A 17420-nucleotide genomic window follows, 5' to 3' on the forward strand; every position below is an offset into this window, starting at 1 on the left:
GTCTAGCGGTTTTTTCGTCTTGCGAAGCAAGCCCATTGACGGATTAGCGCTATTAGCGGCTTTTAGAGGCTTTTAGCGGCTTTTAGCGGCTTATCTGCTGATTGGATCAGCTGATAAGCGGCTTAGCGGCTTAGAAAAAAAGGGGGGGGGGAAACCAGCAGGAACTCGCAAGACATTGTCGACTTGCGAAGCAAGCCCATAGGAAATTCGTTTTGCGAAGCACCTCCAAAACGGAGAAAACTTTCGTCTAGCGAGTTTTCCGTCTTGCAAGGCATTCGTCTTGCGGGGCACCACTGTATTAGTATTTATTACTATTACAGTGGTACCTCGGGTTACATACGCTTCAGGTTACAGATGCTTCAGGTTACAGACTCCGCTAACCCAGAAATAGTACCTCGGGTTAAGAACTTTGCTTCAGGATGAGAACAGAAATCGTGCAGCAGCGGGAGGCCCCATTAGCTAAAGTGGTGCTTCGGGTTAAGAACAGTTTCAGGTTAAGAACGGACCTCCAGAACAAATTAAGTACTTAACCCGAGGTACCACTGTATTAATAATAATAATAATTGCAATTTATGACCTGCCTTTTACCCTAAGCTCTCAGGGCAGGTTAGAACAATTAAAACACACTGTTAATATTAAAGCACACTATTGCATAGCATTAACAACAATTTACAACAGCTTTGAATTACAGAAATAGCGTGCCCTCCCCCAATACATCTCAAGGTTTGTAAGAAATCAATCTTTTAGTGTGGAAGCACCTACACTGGGACTCCCCGCATCTTGACACCAGGAAGCTGCCTTTAGAGAGGTGTCTAAACATTTCCGTTTAAACAAACCTACTCCAAAACATACAGTGCTGCTGTATATTTTTATCTGTTTTCAGTTTATTGCTGATTTTATCTTTTGAATGTTTTAAAGAGTTGCTTTTACTGATAATGTTATTGGTTTGTTCTCTTAGAGGGTTCAAATTTTTTTTACAACCAGTGTATAAATTTTATGAAATCAGTCAATAAAATATGAAGTAAAGAAGTATCAATCGACAAATCAAATCTTTATTACGGTCATAGACCAGCATAAGTAGGGTGGGGTACAGTCATTTAAAATCTGTAAAACGTTTTGGAAAGCTAAAATTATTAAATTATTAAATGAGAAGGTATATATAAAAGACTATAAGAATCTGAATCACATGCACCACAAGGCCTATGCAGCCTCAGCTTAAGATGGCTCCCCGGCCTGGCCCTGGCTTTGTACTGCAAAGTTTGCAGCAGCACGGGCAACAAAATGGCGCCCAGCTTTCAAAAAAACCCTCAGCTTGCATTAACTAGCCACACACAAGGCATGCAAGCTTCACCCCCCAGTCGTTCTTAGACTCCTTATTGGGTGAGCAACACAGCCAAGCAACACAGTTGGAGCCTCCCTCCTCCCTGGCCAGCAGGGAGGGAGGGAGGGAGAGGAGCTGCTTCCTTTGAAATTTAAGGGACATCATTTAAGGGACATCCATCAATAAGGCACATGGCGCTGGAATAAGGGGCTGCCCCTTCAAATAAGGGACACTTGACAGCTATGCTTGTGATTCTGGCTGCCTCCTTTGGGAACTGGTTTTGTGAATGTGCTGCATTCTGTGCTTCTAGAGACATCCTGCCCCATCTGCTGAGGATCCCAGATGCCCTTCGACGTCTACACAAGCCTGAATTAGATGCGGTTGCTGCCTTTGGCATGAGTGAGTGAGAACCCCAGGGGAGAGGGGGTGGGGGTGTCGATTTCTTGCTCCTCCTGGAAGTCAAAATTCCTGTCTCTTGGTGTTGTCGGAATAGGTTGGGTCAATCCAACTCTGTATCACATCGCTTTCTGGTCTCCTAATGCTCTCAGGCGGCGCTTCTTAGAATGTCAGGGTTTTTGGGTGGGATTCAATCCTGCACCAACAATTTGAGGTTGGGAGCTCTTGCGCAGCAAGTTGACTCCCCCAAAAGATCAGATATTTTGCGATAAGGAAAGGGACAGGGAAACGGCACTGCGAAGCGTGGGATATAGTGGTTTGATGCGACGTCGTCTAACCTCCCCACAAGCAAATCGGAAAACAAATGCTCATTAAATAGCCAACCTCATTTGTCCTCCCCACAAAGTGAAGGCTCATTCCATAGCCAACAATGTCTAATCTCAAACGCATCAGGAATATTGCTCCATAAACAGTTTTTCTGGAAGTTCCTACAGTTTTTATTTGGGGTATTTGGGGGGGGGGATTACAAAATGGTCTCCTCTCCAAGGCTGGCTTTTGTGTGTGTGCCCATTAGCCCTCACTCTCCTTGTTCTGGGATGAGGGTCCAATGCCTTGCTAACAAGCTGTATGAGAGTCAGAATAATAATAATAATAATTTATTATATATACCCTGCCCATCTGGCTGGGCTCCCCCAGCCACTCTGGCTGGCTTCCAACAGAATATTAAAATACAGTAATGCCTCAAACATTAAAAGCTTCCCTAAACAGGGCTGCCTTCAGATGTCGTCTAAAAGTCTGGTAGTTGTTGTTCTCTTTGACATCTGGTGGGAGGGCGTTCCACAGGGCGGGTGCCACCACCGAGAAGGCCCTCTGCCTGGTTCCCTGTAACTTGGCTTCTCGCAATGAGGGAACCGCCAGAAGGCCCTCGGCGCTGGACCTCAGTGTCCGGGTAGAACGATGGGGGTGGAGACTCTCCTTTAGATATACAGGACCAAGGCCGTTTAGGGCTTTCAAGGTCAGCACCAACACTTTGAATTGTGCTCGGAAACGGTCTGGGAGCCAATGTTGATCTTTCAAGACAGGTGCTATATGGTCTCGGCGGTCGCTCCCAGTCCCCAGTCTCGCTGCTGCATTCTGGATTAGTTGTAGTTTCCGGGTCACCTTCAAAGGTAGCCCTACGTAGAGCGCATTGCAGTAGTCCAAGCGGGAGATAACCAGAGCATGCACCACTCTGGCGAGACAGTCTGTGGGCAGATAAGGGTCTCAGCCTGCGTACCAGATGGAGCTGGTAAACAGCTGCCCTGGACACAGAACTGACCTGCGCCTCCATGGACAGCTGCGAGTCCAAAATGACTGATAGGGTCTCATCCTGCGTACCAGATGGAGCTGGTGGAGAAATCCAGGTGTCCCATCTCTTTCCAGTTTGCAATTCCATGTTGGGAAGCTGCACTTGTTTTAATAGCTCCCTGTCAGGCAGCTGTTAATTGAAGGCACAGGAAAGCCCCCTGGGAGGAAAAAGAAAGAAAGTAACCTTCACATTCTCTCTTTGCTTCGTTGTCAGAGTTCTGGACAATGCCCCTTAAACCTGACGATGGGCTGGTGTCGGCTGAAGTGGAAGAAGGGCCTGTGGGTCTGGATGGTGCCCCCTCTAAATCCAGACCGGCGGTCTGTTCTGTCCGGATAACGTCCGAGGACGAAGCTCTGTGCATCATCAACCCGCTGTTCGTCTCGGTGCACAGCGATGCTAGCTGGCTTGACCTTGCGTCCAGCTTGCGCCGGTCAAGTAGCACGAGGGGCACGCTGCGGTTCCCAAACGGGCTGGGGACTCCCCAGAAGTCCGGCTCAGTAAAAGCTGCATCCAGGAGACAAGGAGCCCATGGGAGTCTAGATCATCCAGAGTCTCCAGAAGAGGAGGAGGAGGAGATGGAGAAAGGTAAGGAGCTGCTGCTATCAAGGGCATCCGCCACATTCGTAGCATGAAGACTCTGCTTCCAGTTCTCCTGCTTTCCCACTGCACTCGGTGTGTAGGGAAGATGTTTGGATTTGGATTTAATATCCCGCTTTATCACTACCCGAAGGAGTCTCAAAGCGGCTAACATTCTCCTTTCCCTTCCTCTCCCACAACAAACACTCTGTGAGGTGAGTGGGGCTGAGAGACTTCAGAGAAGTGTGACTGGCCCAAGGTCACCCAGCAGCTGCATGTGGAGGAGCGGGGAAGCGAACCCGGTTCACCAGATTACGAGTCTAACGCTCTTAACCATTACTCCACAGAGGATGTGTAGCTTGGTGCCAGAGCATCTTCCTTGCATGCAGAATGACCCATCTCCGGTCCTCATCTCTGGGAAGAGCTGACAGTGCTCTCTGCCTGAACCCCACTGGTCCCAGTCAGTGTGGACAGTGTGCTGAGCTAGATGGACTGAATCAGTATCTTACCGTGTTCAGAATTATTGAGGGCAAGGGCCCTTGGCTCAGCAGAAGACCATCTGCTTTGCATGCAGAAGGCCCCAAATTCAATCCCCAGTATCTCTGGGTAGGGCTGGGGAAAGTGTCTGCCAGTGTGGTGTAGTGGTTAAGAGCGGTGGACTCGTAATCTGGGGAACCGGGTTCGATTCCCTTCTCCTCCACATGCAGCTGGAGGGAAAAGGTGTGTCTTATAGAGCGAAAAATACAGTAATTTCAGCCTTCAGGTAAGCGTGCATTTCCATTTCTGACGTACAGAGGGTTACTGTCTAACTGCCTGGCTACAGGTGGGCAAGGTCCAGATCTGAGCCCTTGGCTGATAAGAACAGACTCTGTTATGTCCTGCAGGCAGGGCCACCCTGGAAGGGGAGTCATGGGGCAGAGGTACCCACATTGTCTGTTTGTACCTGGAACTGTAGGAGACAGGGGCCCAGGTGCCATCAGAATGCTGATGACACTTGGCTCTCTGATTCTTCATAACCCGGAGAGACCTGGCGCGTTCCGGGGACTGGAGTCCGGATGTAGCAAAGGTTTGCAGTGATGGTGCTAGGCGAGTCTACTTGGAAAGAGCGCCCCACAAGCAAGAGCAATTTAACCCATCACGCCTTTCTCTTTGCCACCAACCCTCAGGTGACTCTCTCCTCCGCTCCACCACCGCGCGACGGAGGCCTCTTCATCGCAGCCTGGCCTGCAGCAGTTCGGAAGCCGTCTCCAAAGAACCGTCTCTGTACCCCGACCCGCACCTGAAGGAGGTCAAGTCCCCGCACCGCGTCTCCTGGATCGAGGGGATCCCGACCACGCCTCCTCCCGCCTGGCCGTTGCAAAAGTCCAGCTCTGAATCCTCCCTACTGAGCGAGAACATTTTGCTGCCTCCCATCCCCGAACTCGACTCGCTCTCCGTCAGCAGCGTGGAGGACGAGACGGAGGGGCTCCTCGCCGCGGCAGCCGCTCAGCAGAAGAAACAGCGTCGTTCCTCCTCCGCCCTGAGTTGCAAGGTCTTCCAGCGCCTCTCCGCCGTGGGCAGCACGCTCAGCGGCTTCCTCTCGGCCGAACGCCGGGTCTCCAAGCGAGTGCAGGAGCTGACCCAAGAGCCGTCCTCCTACGTGGGAGGGCTGGTGCAGAGCTTCGTGGGGCACATCCTGCGCGGAGCTGGGAAACGGCACGCGACCAGCACCGACCTGCTCCAGGAGATCCGGCAGATGATCAGTAACCTCAAGGGCTACCTGTGCGAGAGCTCAGAGCTGCATGTGGTCTGCGAGCACAGCGAGGCCGAGGAGATGGACCTGGGTATTTATCGTTATTAAGTTCGTATCCCGCCCTTCCTCTTCGAGCGATCCATAGTTAAAAGCAGAAGTCGGCAAATGTGCCCTCTTTTTTCCTCTTCAAAATATGGCAGCCCTACTTGAGAGTCGTCTCTTTTCAATAGTTTTGGTTGGTGGCAGTAGTGTAAAGGTAAAGGGACCCCTGACTGTTAGGTCCAGTCGTGGCCGACTCTGGGGTTGCGGCGCTCATCTTGCTTTGTTGGTCGAGGGAGCTGGCGTACAGCTTCCGGGTCATGTGGCCAGCATGACTAAGCCGCTTCTGGCGAACCAGAGCAGCGCACGGAAACGCCGTTTACCTTCCCGCCGGAGCGGTACCTATTTATCTACTTGCACTTTGACGTGCTTTTGAACTGCTAGGTTGGCAGGAGCAGGGACAGAGCAATGGGAGCTCACCCCATTGCGGGGATTCGAACCTCCGACCTTCTGATCAGCAAGTCCTAGGCTCTGTGGTTTAACCCACAGCAAAAAGTAAAAGTCGGCAAATGTGCCCTCTTTTTGTCTCTTTGAAATATGGCAACCATAGCTGTCAACTTTCCCCTTTTCTTGCGAGGAATCCTATTCGGAATAAGGGAATTTCCCTTAAAAAAAGGGAAAAGTTGACAGCTATGATGGCAACCCTACTTGAGAGTCGTCTGTTTTGAATAGTTTTGGTTGCTGGCAGTAGTGTAGCCGTGGCAAATTCAGAAGGACAAGGTCCCTTCATGGCCACGCCCCCTTCAAAGATAATACAACCTTCTAAAATTATACAATATTTTTTAAAAGAAAAATTACTCAGAAAACTGCATGTGCAAGTTGACGTTTCAGCCCACTGCAAATTATTGCACAGACTATCGGTATGGGTGGGCGCTGCTCTCCATTGCTCCCTCCTCCCCTCTCCCAATTAACCTCCATCTCCAGGGCTCAGACTCTGTAGGGTCTGCCCTCCTCCACTGCCATCTCCCAATTAACCTCCGTTTCCAGGGCCCACATCTGTGACGTCACCAGGGCTCCCCCCTAGGTCTCAGATTTGGGTCCTGAAATCTCAGTGACTGGGGTTCTGCTGACTTGGCAACCCCACGACGACCTCCTCCTCCTCTTGTGCTACTCTGCATGGCCAAGGTTGCCATCTTGGTGGGGGGCAAAGCTCTGTCGACCCCCCAAACAGAAACCGTCACACCGTCAGGTTACCTGCTTCCCGGCAAAGCTGCTTATAAATGTATTTCCTCGTATCTCTGAGCAGCCGAAAATAACACCCCTGCCGTTTCCTCTCTGGACCACGGCCAGCTTGCGACATTGCTATCTGCTCACACGTGGGCCAGAGCAGAGCAGTTAGGAAGCTGTGGTTGAGGCTTTGATGCAGCCCACGCCGTACGCAGCAGAGGCAGCTGGGAGGGAGCAGGTGCACAGAGGAACCGAGGTAGCTTCCTGGACACAAAGAAATCCAAAGAGGCTTTGGATTCCCTGCGCTTGTCTGTTTGTTGGGCTTTGGCCCACGTACTGATGTTTCCACCCAGAATACAGAATCAGGTTTCTTAGAATCATAGAGGGTCACCTCCAGGCTTGACTACTGTAATTCACTCTATGCGGGGCTGCCCTTGAAGCTGTCCCAGAAACTCCAGCGGGTGCAGAATGCAGCAGCGAGGCTCCTCACAGGGTCTCTGCCATGGGAGCATATTCACCCAGTGCTTTTCAAGCTGCACTGGCTCCCGGTGGAGTACAGGGTCAGGTTCAAGGTGCTGGTTTTGACCTTTAAAGCCCTTCACGGCCTAGGACCCTTTGTACCTACGGGACCGCCCCACGAAGAGCCTTAATGTCCATAAATAGCAACACCCTAGAGGTCCCGGGCCCTAAGGAAGTCAGATTAGCCTCAACCAGAGCCAGGGCCTTTTCAACACTGGCTGCAGCCTGGTGGAACGCTCTGTCTCATGAGACCAGGGCCCTGCAGGATCTGATTTCTTTCCTCAGGGCCTGTAAGACACAGTTGTTCCACCTGGCCTTTGGCTTGGAATCAACTTGATTCCCTTCCCCTCTTCCTTTTTCCTTTCTCCTTCTGTGATGGAACTCCTATTTGGGGACTTTCCTGGCTTTTTTCTGGCCCATGTAGGACCAGTCTGGAAAGTTAGCTTTGGTGAAGACTTGATGTTTTCATCCCCAAAAAAGTTTTCCATTGAAATGAGGCTGTATTTTAATGTTTTAATGTTGTATTTCAATCTTGTTTTTAAGTTGTATTTCAATAAATTTGTTTTATATCGGGTGTTAGCGGTTTGGGACGCGGGTGGCGCTGTGGGTTAAACCACAGAGCCTAGGACTTGCCAATCCGAAGGTCGGCGGTTTGAATCCCCGCAATGGGGTGAGCTCCCATTGCTTCCTCCCTGCTCCTGCCAACCTAGCAGTTCGAAAGCACACCAGTGCAAGTAGATAAATAGGTACCACTCCGGCGGGAAGTTAAACGGCGTTTTCGTGCGCTGCTCTGGTTCTCCAGAAGCGGCTTAGTCCTGCTGGCCACATGACCCAGAAGCTGTATGCCGGCTCCCTCGGCCAATAAAGCGAGATGAGCGCCGCAACCACAGAGTCGGTCACGACTGGACCTAATGGCCAGGGGTCCCTTTACCTTTACCTAGCCGCCCTGAGCCTGGTCTTGGCTGGGGAGGGCAGGGTATAAATAATTTTTATTATTATTATAGAGTTGGAAGGGACCCCAGGGGTCATCTAGCCCAACCCCCTGCGATGCAGGAATCTCAACTCCTGAGAACTTTCCAATTCTCACTTTAAAGGGTGGGAGGAAGCACAGCAGTATAGCTGACCCTTAGCTTAAGCAGGGGTTATGTTCCCAAACCATAATTGTGTGTAGTCAAAACACACTCTCCCTGCACCTCTGAATGCCATATTCTAGAACAGTGTTTCCCAACCTTTTTTGGGCAAAGGCACACTTGTTTCATGAAAAAAATCTCGAGGCACACCACCATTACAGCCCCGTGACGTCAGCGCGCAGCGTCACGCTGGGAGGGACATGAATTGCTAGCAAATTACATAATCACCTCCTTGAGGGCTGGCTCATCTTCTCCGAAGGTAGAACCCCATTAATTAACAGCACAGACTCACACCATAGCCAAGACGAGGGGGGGAAACCTCAGTCATGCACAGTCATGCACATGTGGGGGCTAAATGAGGACGAAGACCGGGCAGAGAGCAGGGTTCAAATCACCCCACCTGGCCAGGACAATCCCTGGGTGCTCCCTTGGGCCACTCGCCTGACCCACCTCGCAGGGCTGTTGTTGCGAGGATAACATGGGGAGAACCACGCACGCCCCCGGGAGCTCCTTGGAGGAGAAAGCGGGCGATGAATGCAATGCACGAAATATATGAGAGGCGACCAGGTTTTGCAGGTGAGGGGCCCCCGCCAGCCTCCGCTTCCAACACCCGGCGCAACGACGCCGAAGTTTCCCCCCGGGCTCGGCTCGGGGAGCAGCGCTGCTCCCCCCCGGCTCCCCTTCGCCCTCCCGGCTCTCTCTGCCGCCCACTGGGGACCCCCCTCACCTGCCAAGTCCGGAGCGCCGGTGGAAGTTGCATGCATGCATGCAGGGCGCCGCGTTGCCATTGCATTGCACTGCACTCCATGCAACGCCTGCACGCATGCATTGCCTTGCACGCCCGCCAAGGGGTCTCCCCGCGGTCCGATGCGTCCCCTCCGGCGCGGATGCAGCATTGCAAAAATAACCCCCCCGACGCAGCCCTACCTGGGGGGCAGCCTCCGCCTCCGCCGCTCCGCCTCCGCGGGGATCCCCGGACTCCATCCTGCCACCCAATCTCCGCGGGGGCGCAGGCAGGCTGCGCGGGGTCTGCGCGGAAGAGCCCCTGCCCGGCCGCCGCCGCCGCGCTCATTCCATGGCCGGGAGAAGAGCGCTTCAAACAAAACGCCCGGCCCGCCAGGCCACGCTGGGAAACGTAGTTTGTGCACCCCGCGCGGGCGCGGAGCCCAAGGGCGAGGGGACTACGGATCCCGGCAGCCCCCGCGCCAGGGACGGAGGGGGAGAGGCCGGGTGCAGGGATGGAGGGACGGGTGGGCGAGCGAGTGAGTGAGTGGCAGCCGCCAAGCCTTGGCCAAGAGCCAGGAAGGGCCTCCCCGGAGGAGGAGGAGGGAGGCGCAGAGCGGGAGGGAGGGAGGGAACCCCAGGGGTCATCTAGTGACGCCGCCCCAATCGAAAATTTGACTTAAAAAAAAATCTTTCGAATTTTTTAATTTTTCCCGCGGCACACCAGGCAACATCTCGCGGCACACTAGTGTGCCGCGGAACAGTGGTTGGGAAACACTGTTCTAGAAGACACTGAGCTTTTAACATACTGAGCTGTCAACAACAACAAAAAACCCCTTAGCCAGTGGCGGAGCAAGGCAATCGGGCGCCTGGGGTGGTGCGCATGCCTGGCGCCCAGGCGCGGGGCCAGCCGGGGCAGGACGCTCCATGGTGCCTCCAATGAGTCTGCCTGCCTCTTCCCACTCAGCCGCCCTACAGCTGAGGGGGAGGCGGCAGGCAGACCATTTGGGCTGCACAGAACCGGCGTGTGCCCAAGCCACCGCTTCACTCCCAGGAGAGATGCGTGGCTTGGGCGTGCTGCAGGCCCCACGGTGAGTGCCACCCGGCATTTTGTCACCCCCCTCAGAGGTGATCCCTGGGGTGACCCGCCCCTACCGCACCCCCTTCCTCCGCCCCTGCCCTTAGCCAGCTGAAAATGCAACCTTTCAGTTTTGAATTCACTCTACGTGGGGCTGCCCTTGAGACTGACCCAGAAACTCCAGCAGATGCAGAATGCTGCGCCGAGACTCCTTACGGGGTCCTCGCCGTGGGATCACATTCACCCGGTGCTATACCAGCTGCACCGGCTCCCGGTGGAGTACAGGATCAGATTCAAGGTGCTGGTTTTAACCTTTAAAGCCCTATACAGCCTAGGACCCTCATACCTATGGGACTGCCTCTCCTGGTATGTCCCACGGAGGACCTTACGGTCTTCAAACAAAAACATCATGGAGGTCCTGGGCCACAGGGAGTTTAGGCTGGCCTCAACCAGAGCCAGGGCTTTCTCGGCTGCGGCTCCAATCTGGTGGAACGCTCTGTCACAAGAGACTAGGGCCCTGCGGGACTTGACATCTTTCCGCAGGGCCTGCAAGACGGAGCTGTTCCACCAGGCCTTTGGCCAAGGCACAGTCTGACCCCCTCCTTTGGTAATCCTCATAGCACTCTAGCCCAATGGTTGCCATTAATTTGATTTTGAATTGATTTTAAAATGAATTGATTTTAGAATGCTGTGTTACTTTTATTGTTGTTAGCCGCTCTGAGCCCGGCTTTGTCTAGGGAGGGCGGGATATAAATAAAAGTTTATTATTATTATTGAATTCAAAGTGCAAGCAACCTTGCGAAAAATGTGGTTATATTTTAAACTGGAACGCCATCAAACAAAAGGGAAAGTGTGTCTGGTCTGTGGATTCCTCTGACTTCCTCTAGGATAAAGGTAAAGGACCCCTGACCATTAGGTCCAGTCGTGACCGACTCTGGGTTATGGCGCTCATCTCACTTTACTGGCCGAGGGAGCCGGTGTACAGCTTCTGGGTCATGTGGCCTGCATGACTAAGCCGCTTCTGGCGAACCAGAGCAGCACACGGAAACGCCGTTTACCTTCCCGCCACAATGGTACCTATTTATCTACTTGCACTTTGACGTGCTTTCGAACTGCTAGGTTGGCAGGAGCAGGGACCGAGCAACGGGAGCTCACCCCGTCGTGGGGATTCGAATTGCCGACCTTCTGATCGGCAAGTCCTAGGCTCTGTGGTTTAACCCACAGTGCCACCCGCGTTTAAAACCAAAATCGCATTTGGATAGAAACTGTTTCTCAGGCGGCTAGGCCTAGCCTTTATGACCCTGCACCTTCTTCCAGAAGGCAGAAGCAACGGAGCAAGCCCTAGGCTCTGTGGTTTAACCCACAGCGCCACCCGCGTCCCTTCCTCTAGGATAGCCGCCCATTATTATCACCATTAAACTAGCCACAACCTTGAAAGCTTCGTCATCGCCTCTTCCCCATGCTAGGGCAAGGAGCGTCCAGGTGGCACCATTGCTCCTTCTGGGGGGGGGGGGAATCCCGGAGTTGTGCTTGCCCTCCGATACACCACTTGCCTGACCTTCGTGATCCACAGTAACGTGTCGTGGCTTCATTTTCTCTTCGCCTCCCTCTTCCCCTTTCTTGTATCGTTTTCCTGCTAGGTTCCGTGGTCGAAGCCGCTCTGTACAAATGCATTCTGAAGCCTCTCCGGAACTCCATCTACGCCCAGTTGCACGAATTCCATGCCCACGACGGCACTCTGGACAAGCTGCGCGAGCACCAGGCCACCATGCGGCGACAGAGCCTGGCCGAGCTGGGCGTGACGGCCGGCGTCCCAGATGCGGCCGCCTTAGAGCGCATCCAGGCCAAGCTGAACCTCATGCACCAGGCTTATTCCCCCAAGAAAAAGGAGACGCACATGCTCAAAGTCTGCAAGATGCTCTACGAAGCCATGAACCAGGCTGCAGGAGGAACAGGTAGGGAGGCTGCCTTGGCAACATCTCTCTGAGAAGGGTCAGAGCTCAGTGGTATAGAGCAGCTGGCTTGCCTCCAGCAAGGTCCCAGTTTCAATCCCCAGCTGGGGAAGGCTTCCCTGTCTGAAATTCCGGAGAGTGGCTGCCAGCCAGTGTAGGCAGCACTGAGGTGCATGGACCAAGTGGCCTGACTTGGGAAGAAGGGCTTTTCTTCTTGCTTGTCTTGAATAATAACAACAACAACAACAACAACAACAATTATTATTTATTATTTATACCCCGCCCATCTGGATGAGTTTCCCCAGCCACTCTGGGCGGCTTCCAATCAAGTGTTAAAAACAATACAGCATTAAATATTAAAAACTTCCCTAAACAGGGCTGCCTTCAGATGTCTTTTAAAAAGAAGATAGCTGCTTATTTCCTTCACATCTGAAGGGAGGGTGTTCCACAGGGTGGGCACCACTACCGAGAAGGCCCTCTGTCTGGTTCCCTGTAACCTCACTTCTCGCAATGAGGGAACCGCCAGAAGGCCCTCGGCACTGGACCTCAGTGTCTGGGCTGAATGAATCTCCCAACATTCAGCGTCACCAAACGCCCCTGAGTCCCAGTACAGTCGTACCTCAGAAGCCGAACGGAATCAGTTTCGGAAGTCTGTTTGACTTCCAAAACGTTCGGAAACCAAGGCGCTGCTTCCGATTAGCTGCAGGAAGCTCCTGCAGCCAATCAGAAGCCATGGAAGCCCCGTCGGACCTTCGGGTTCCAAAGAACGTTCGCAAACCAGAACACTTCCAGGTTTGTGGCGTTCTGAACCTGAAACGTTCGAGTCGACAATTTCATTGTTCTGTATGGGACAACGACAATAAAGATTATCGTATCGTACGACTATATTATGAGAGAAAGAGACAATCATTTCTCTACATCCGCTTTCCTTGCACCTGAACAGTAGGGCTGGCTCTGACGATGTTCTTCCGTTTTTCCATTTTCGGAAGAGCCTTTTGGCGCCGACGACTTCCTGCCGGTTCTGATCTACATGCTTGTGAACTGTGACGTGGTTTCAGTGCAGCTGGATGTCGAGTACATGATGGAACTGATGGACCCCAGCCAGCTGCTGGGAGAAGGTAACTTGGCAAGTTGTGCCAGACCTAGATCTGTCCCTTGGGTATCCTGAAATGATCTGGATTTTTGCTAGGTACTGGACGTCCTCCTAAAGTTTAGGGTTAATGTCTCTAGGAGACCCCAGAAGTCTCTGCCTCATGTTGTCAGGAGCGGGTGTCAGGAACAAGCCAGCAATAAATTGTATGGAGTAAGTTGTAAAGGTAAAAGGACCCCTGACCATTAGGTCCAGTCGTTACCAACTCTGGGGTTGTGGCGCTCATCTCGCTTTACTGGCTGAGGGAGCTGGCGTACAGCTTCCGGGTCATGTGGCCAGCATGACCAAGCCGCTTCTGGCAAACCAGAGCAGTGCACGGAAACGCCGTTTCCCTTCCTGCTGGAGCGGTACCTATTTATCTACTTGCACTTTGACGTGTTTTCGAACTGCTAGGTTGGCAGGAGCAGGGAGTGAGCAATGGGAGCTCACCGCGTCGCGGGGATTTGAACCGCCGACCTTCTGATCGGCAAGCCCTAGGCTCTGTGGTTTAACCCACAGCGCCACACGTGTCCCTCTACACTTACGGAGTAAGTTGACTATTAAAGGAAACTAGGTTGAATCAGAAGACCAGGCCTAGTGAGCGCAGCACCTCATCCCAGTAGATCTTGCCCCAGGTGCAGAAGTGGGAACTGAAGATCCCTGCCTTCTCACAGTTCTCTAAGTCTCCTTCCCAAGCAATCTGGGGCTCTGTTGTCTTCTGCTCTCCCCTTTTCATACCTCTTCTGGTTCTTGGAGACCAGGGGGGAAGGGAGCTTGTCACCGCAGGAGGGGGAGACCCCCTGGCTTCTTCCCCAGCCTGCCTCATCTCTGCCTCTTGGCCCCCTTCCTCTCCTACCTCTGATTCTAGACTGCTCTCTGCCACAGACTCTCCCAGCTCACGAAGTCTTGTTCCCTCTTCAGTTTCCAACCTCCTCTTCCCCATCTTCTCCCTCTGACTACTCATTGCCCTCCCACCACCAATCCCCCGGCTCTGAGCCTTCTTCTCTTGGGGGATCCTCTATCTGGTTACTCCCACCATTCCTCTGCATCCAGCCAGTCCATGACACACATATAGGGAATAGAGCACAGGTGGGAGGGAGCTGTTGGACTTCAGCTCCCATCATCCCCAGCCAGCATGACCCAATGGTCAGGGATGATGTGAGTTGTAGTCCAGCAACATCTTTTTTAATTTTTTTATTCATTTATTGAATTTATATACAGTCTTATACCTACTGTATTTTTTGCTGTATAAGACTCACGTTTTCCCTCCTAGTAAGGGGAATTGTGTGTGCTTCTTATGGAGCAAATGCAGGCTGTGCAGCTATCCCAGAAGCCAGAACAGCAAGAGGAATTGCTGCTTCTACTGTGCAGCGATCCCTCTTGCTGTTCTGGCTTCTGAGATTCAGAATATTTTTTTTCTTGTTTTTCTCCTCCAAAAACTAGGTGCGTCTTGTGGTCTGGTGCATCTTATAGAGTGAAAAATACGGTATACAGTGGTACCTCTGGGTGTGAATGGGATCTGTTCCAGAGCCCTGTTCGCATCCTGAAGCAAACGCACTCTGCGTCTGCACGTCTGCGTGGGTCGCGATTCGTCGCTTCTGCGCATGCGCGTGACGTCATTTTGAGTGTCTGCACATGCGCGAGCGGCGAAACACAGAAGTAACGCGTTCTGTTACTTCCGGGTCACCTCGGAGTGCAACCCGAAAATGCTCAACCTGAAGAAACCTCAACCCGAGGTATGACTGTACATATGGCAAGCCACGGGTTTTGCATCCCTAGAACAGAGGGACGCAAAGCCACACTCCACTTCTACTGCATTTGAGTTAATTGAAGTGCGCTGATGTGCACTGAAGCACACCAAGCGATGATGTCTTTGCCAACGGGCACAGGATTAGCGTTTCTATTTTCGCTCTAAGGAACATTCTGGTTCAGGGAGTGGCCCACCTAGAATCATAGAATCATAGAGTTGGAAGAGACCACAAGGGCCATCGAGTCCAACCCCCTGCCAAGCAGGAAACACCATCAGAGCACTCCTGACATATGGTTGTCAAGCCTCTGCTTAAAGACCTCCAAAGGAGGAGACTCCACCACACTCCTTGGCAGCAAATTCCACTGTCAAACAGCTCTTACTGTCAGGAAGTTCTTCCTAATGTTTAGGTGGAATCTTCTTTCTTGTAGTTTGGATCCATTGCTCCGTGTCCGCTTCTCTGGAACAGCAGAAAACAACCTTTCTCCCTCCTCTATGTGACATCCTTTTATATATTTGAACATGGCTATCATATCACCCCTTAACCTCCTCTTCTCCAGGCTAAACATGCCCAGCTCCCTTAGCCGTTCCTCATAAGGCATCGTTTCCAGGTGGACAGGGCTGAGAACAGAGGCCCAGGTGTCGCTTCTGTGCTTAAGCCAGGTCTGAGTTCAGTCCTCTGAAAGGTTCAGATCCAACAATGCACAAAAGCCTTCCTGAGCCCGTGCATCTCCATCCTGACGCGGGTTTTCTCTTCTCCCTCCCTCTCGCGCCACAGGAGGCTATTATCTCACCACCTGGTTTGGCGCCCTCTTCCACATCGAGAACTTCCAGCCAGCGGCCACGGTGACGCGGCAAATCAGCATCGAGGCCCAGCGCTCCATCCATCAGTGGCATCGGCGCCGAACCATCCACCATCACCACGCCAACCGGCGCCATTCCCAGGTGAGGCTGGAGTCTGCAAAAGAAGTCCTGTGCTGAAGTGTTAAAGGCTAAGAAGTGGAAGAGAGCAAGGGATTCTGGGAGCCAAATTCCGGGATGGGGTGCGGAACTCAGTCAGGCCAGTGTAGTACCTCCCCCACACCTGTTCCTCACCTGTCAAGCAAACTGATGTCGGGTGACTTTTTTGGGGGGCTACAGAGTTTGAAATCAAGGCATGCAGGCAAAGGAACAACTTACAGGGTGCCTGGGTGCTTTTCCTGGTGTGGATGGAAACGGGGAATGACTGATATCTCTTGGGGTTGCAGGCTCACTCTTTGGTATCAGATCATCTTTCCTGGCTGCCCATCCACTACCGGGCCGGGTTCAAGGTCCTTGCATTAATTAGCTGAGATTAAGGTTGCCCCAGGGACACCTTTATATCCTACCCCAATCCCTGAGATCATCTGCAGGAGCGTCGCCGGTCATCCCTCAAGTTCATAGTACAGTGCTACCTTGGTTTACAAACCTAATCCGTTCCGGAAGTCAATTCTTAAACCAAAGCGTTCTTAAACCAAGGCGTGCTTTCCCATAGCAGCGGGGGACTCAATTTACAAATGGAACACACTCAACAGGAAGCAAAACATGTCCTGCTTCCAAGGCAAAGTTCACAAACCAAAACACTGGGTTTGCAGCGTTCTTAATCCAAGTTCTTCGTAAACTAAGCTGTTCTTAAACCAAGGTACCACTGTATCATAGAATTGTAGAGCTGGAAGGGACATGATCATGGAACACCCAGAAAGTGTAAGAGCTGCATAAAAACAGGAATCCTCCCCAAAATATTATTATAAATGAGCCTCTGACATACGTTCCTTAACGTTCCTTAACATCTACAAACTCATCGAGAGGTGTGACCTTGCTTTTGCTGGGTAATCTTGTTGTATCAGGTCTCATATGAGACAAACCCAACTCTCATCAACGAAAAGACTCCTTTCTCTTCTCCAGTCTTTCATATCAGCCACAGTTGAAATTCACAACAATGTCCCGTGGAGAACTGTGGAAGACTAGCCAGTTGCTCGCGAAAAGATCTCTCTCCATATTCTGCAAATAGAAATATTTTGATACCGTACTATACTACATTGAAATGTAGAAAGGTTTATTTGATTGTCCTTGAATCTCCCTGCCACACTTGCCATCTAACATATAACACCGGTCCTGAAAGACCTACCTTGGCTCCCAGTACGTTTCCGAGCACAATTCAAAGCGTTGGTGCTGACCTTGAAAGCCCTAAATGGCCTCAGCCCAGTATACCTGAAGGAGCGTCTCCACCCCCATTGTTCATGAGGTCCAGCTCCGAGAGCCTTTTGGCGACTCCCTCACTCTGAGAAGTGAGGTTACAGGGAACCAGGCGGAGGGCCTTTTTGGTAGTGGCACCCTCCCTGTGGAACGCCCTCCCATCTGATGTCAAGGAAATAAACAACTATCTGACTTTTAGAAGACATCTGAAGACAGCCCTGTTTAGGAAAGTTTTCAATGTCTGATGTTTTATTGTGTTTTTAGTCAGATGGGTGGGGTATCAATATAA

At 52.1% G+C, this 17420-nt stretch overlaps 1 protein-coding gene and 1 long non-coding RNA gene across 4 annotated transcripts in view; one reads left to right on the plus strand and one right to left on the minus strand.

Moving 5' to 3' along the window:
* Positions 1-17420, minus strand: part of LOC310712747 — a 410683-nt gene that overhangs the window by 303309 nt on the left and 89954 nt on the right. The window lies entirely within an intron of this gene.
* Positions 1-17420, plus strand: part of RINL (Ras and Rab interactor like) — a 51903-nt gene that overhangs the window by 32690 nt on the left and 1793 nt on the right. For all 3 annotated transcript variants that reach the window (XM_083515822.1, XM_083515823.1, XM_083515824.1), the window contains 6 exons: positions 1632-1720; positions 3279-3650; positions 4808-5464; positions 11730-12044; positions 13031-13159; positions 15696-15862. In XM_083515822.1, the coding sequence (XP_083371948.1) occupies positions 1632-1720; positions 3279-3650; positions 4808-5464; positions 11730-12044; positions 13031-13159; positions 15696-15862 (1729 nt within the window). The remainder of the gene's footprint in view (positions 1-1631; positions 1721-3278; positions 3651-4807; positions 5465-11729; positions 12045-13030; positions 13160-15695; positions 15863-17420) is intronic.

This window comes from Podarcis liolepis, assembly GCF_965112155.1.
Source record: "Podarcis liolepis genome assembly, chromosome: 7".
NCBI lineage: Eukaryota > Metazoa > Chordata > Lepidosauria > Squamata > Lacertidae > Podarcis > Podarcis liolepis.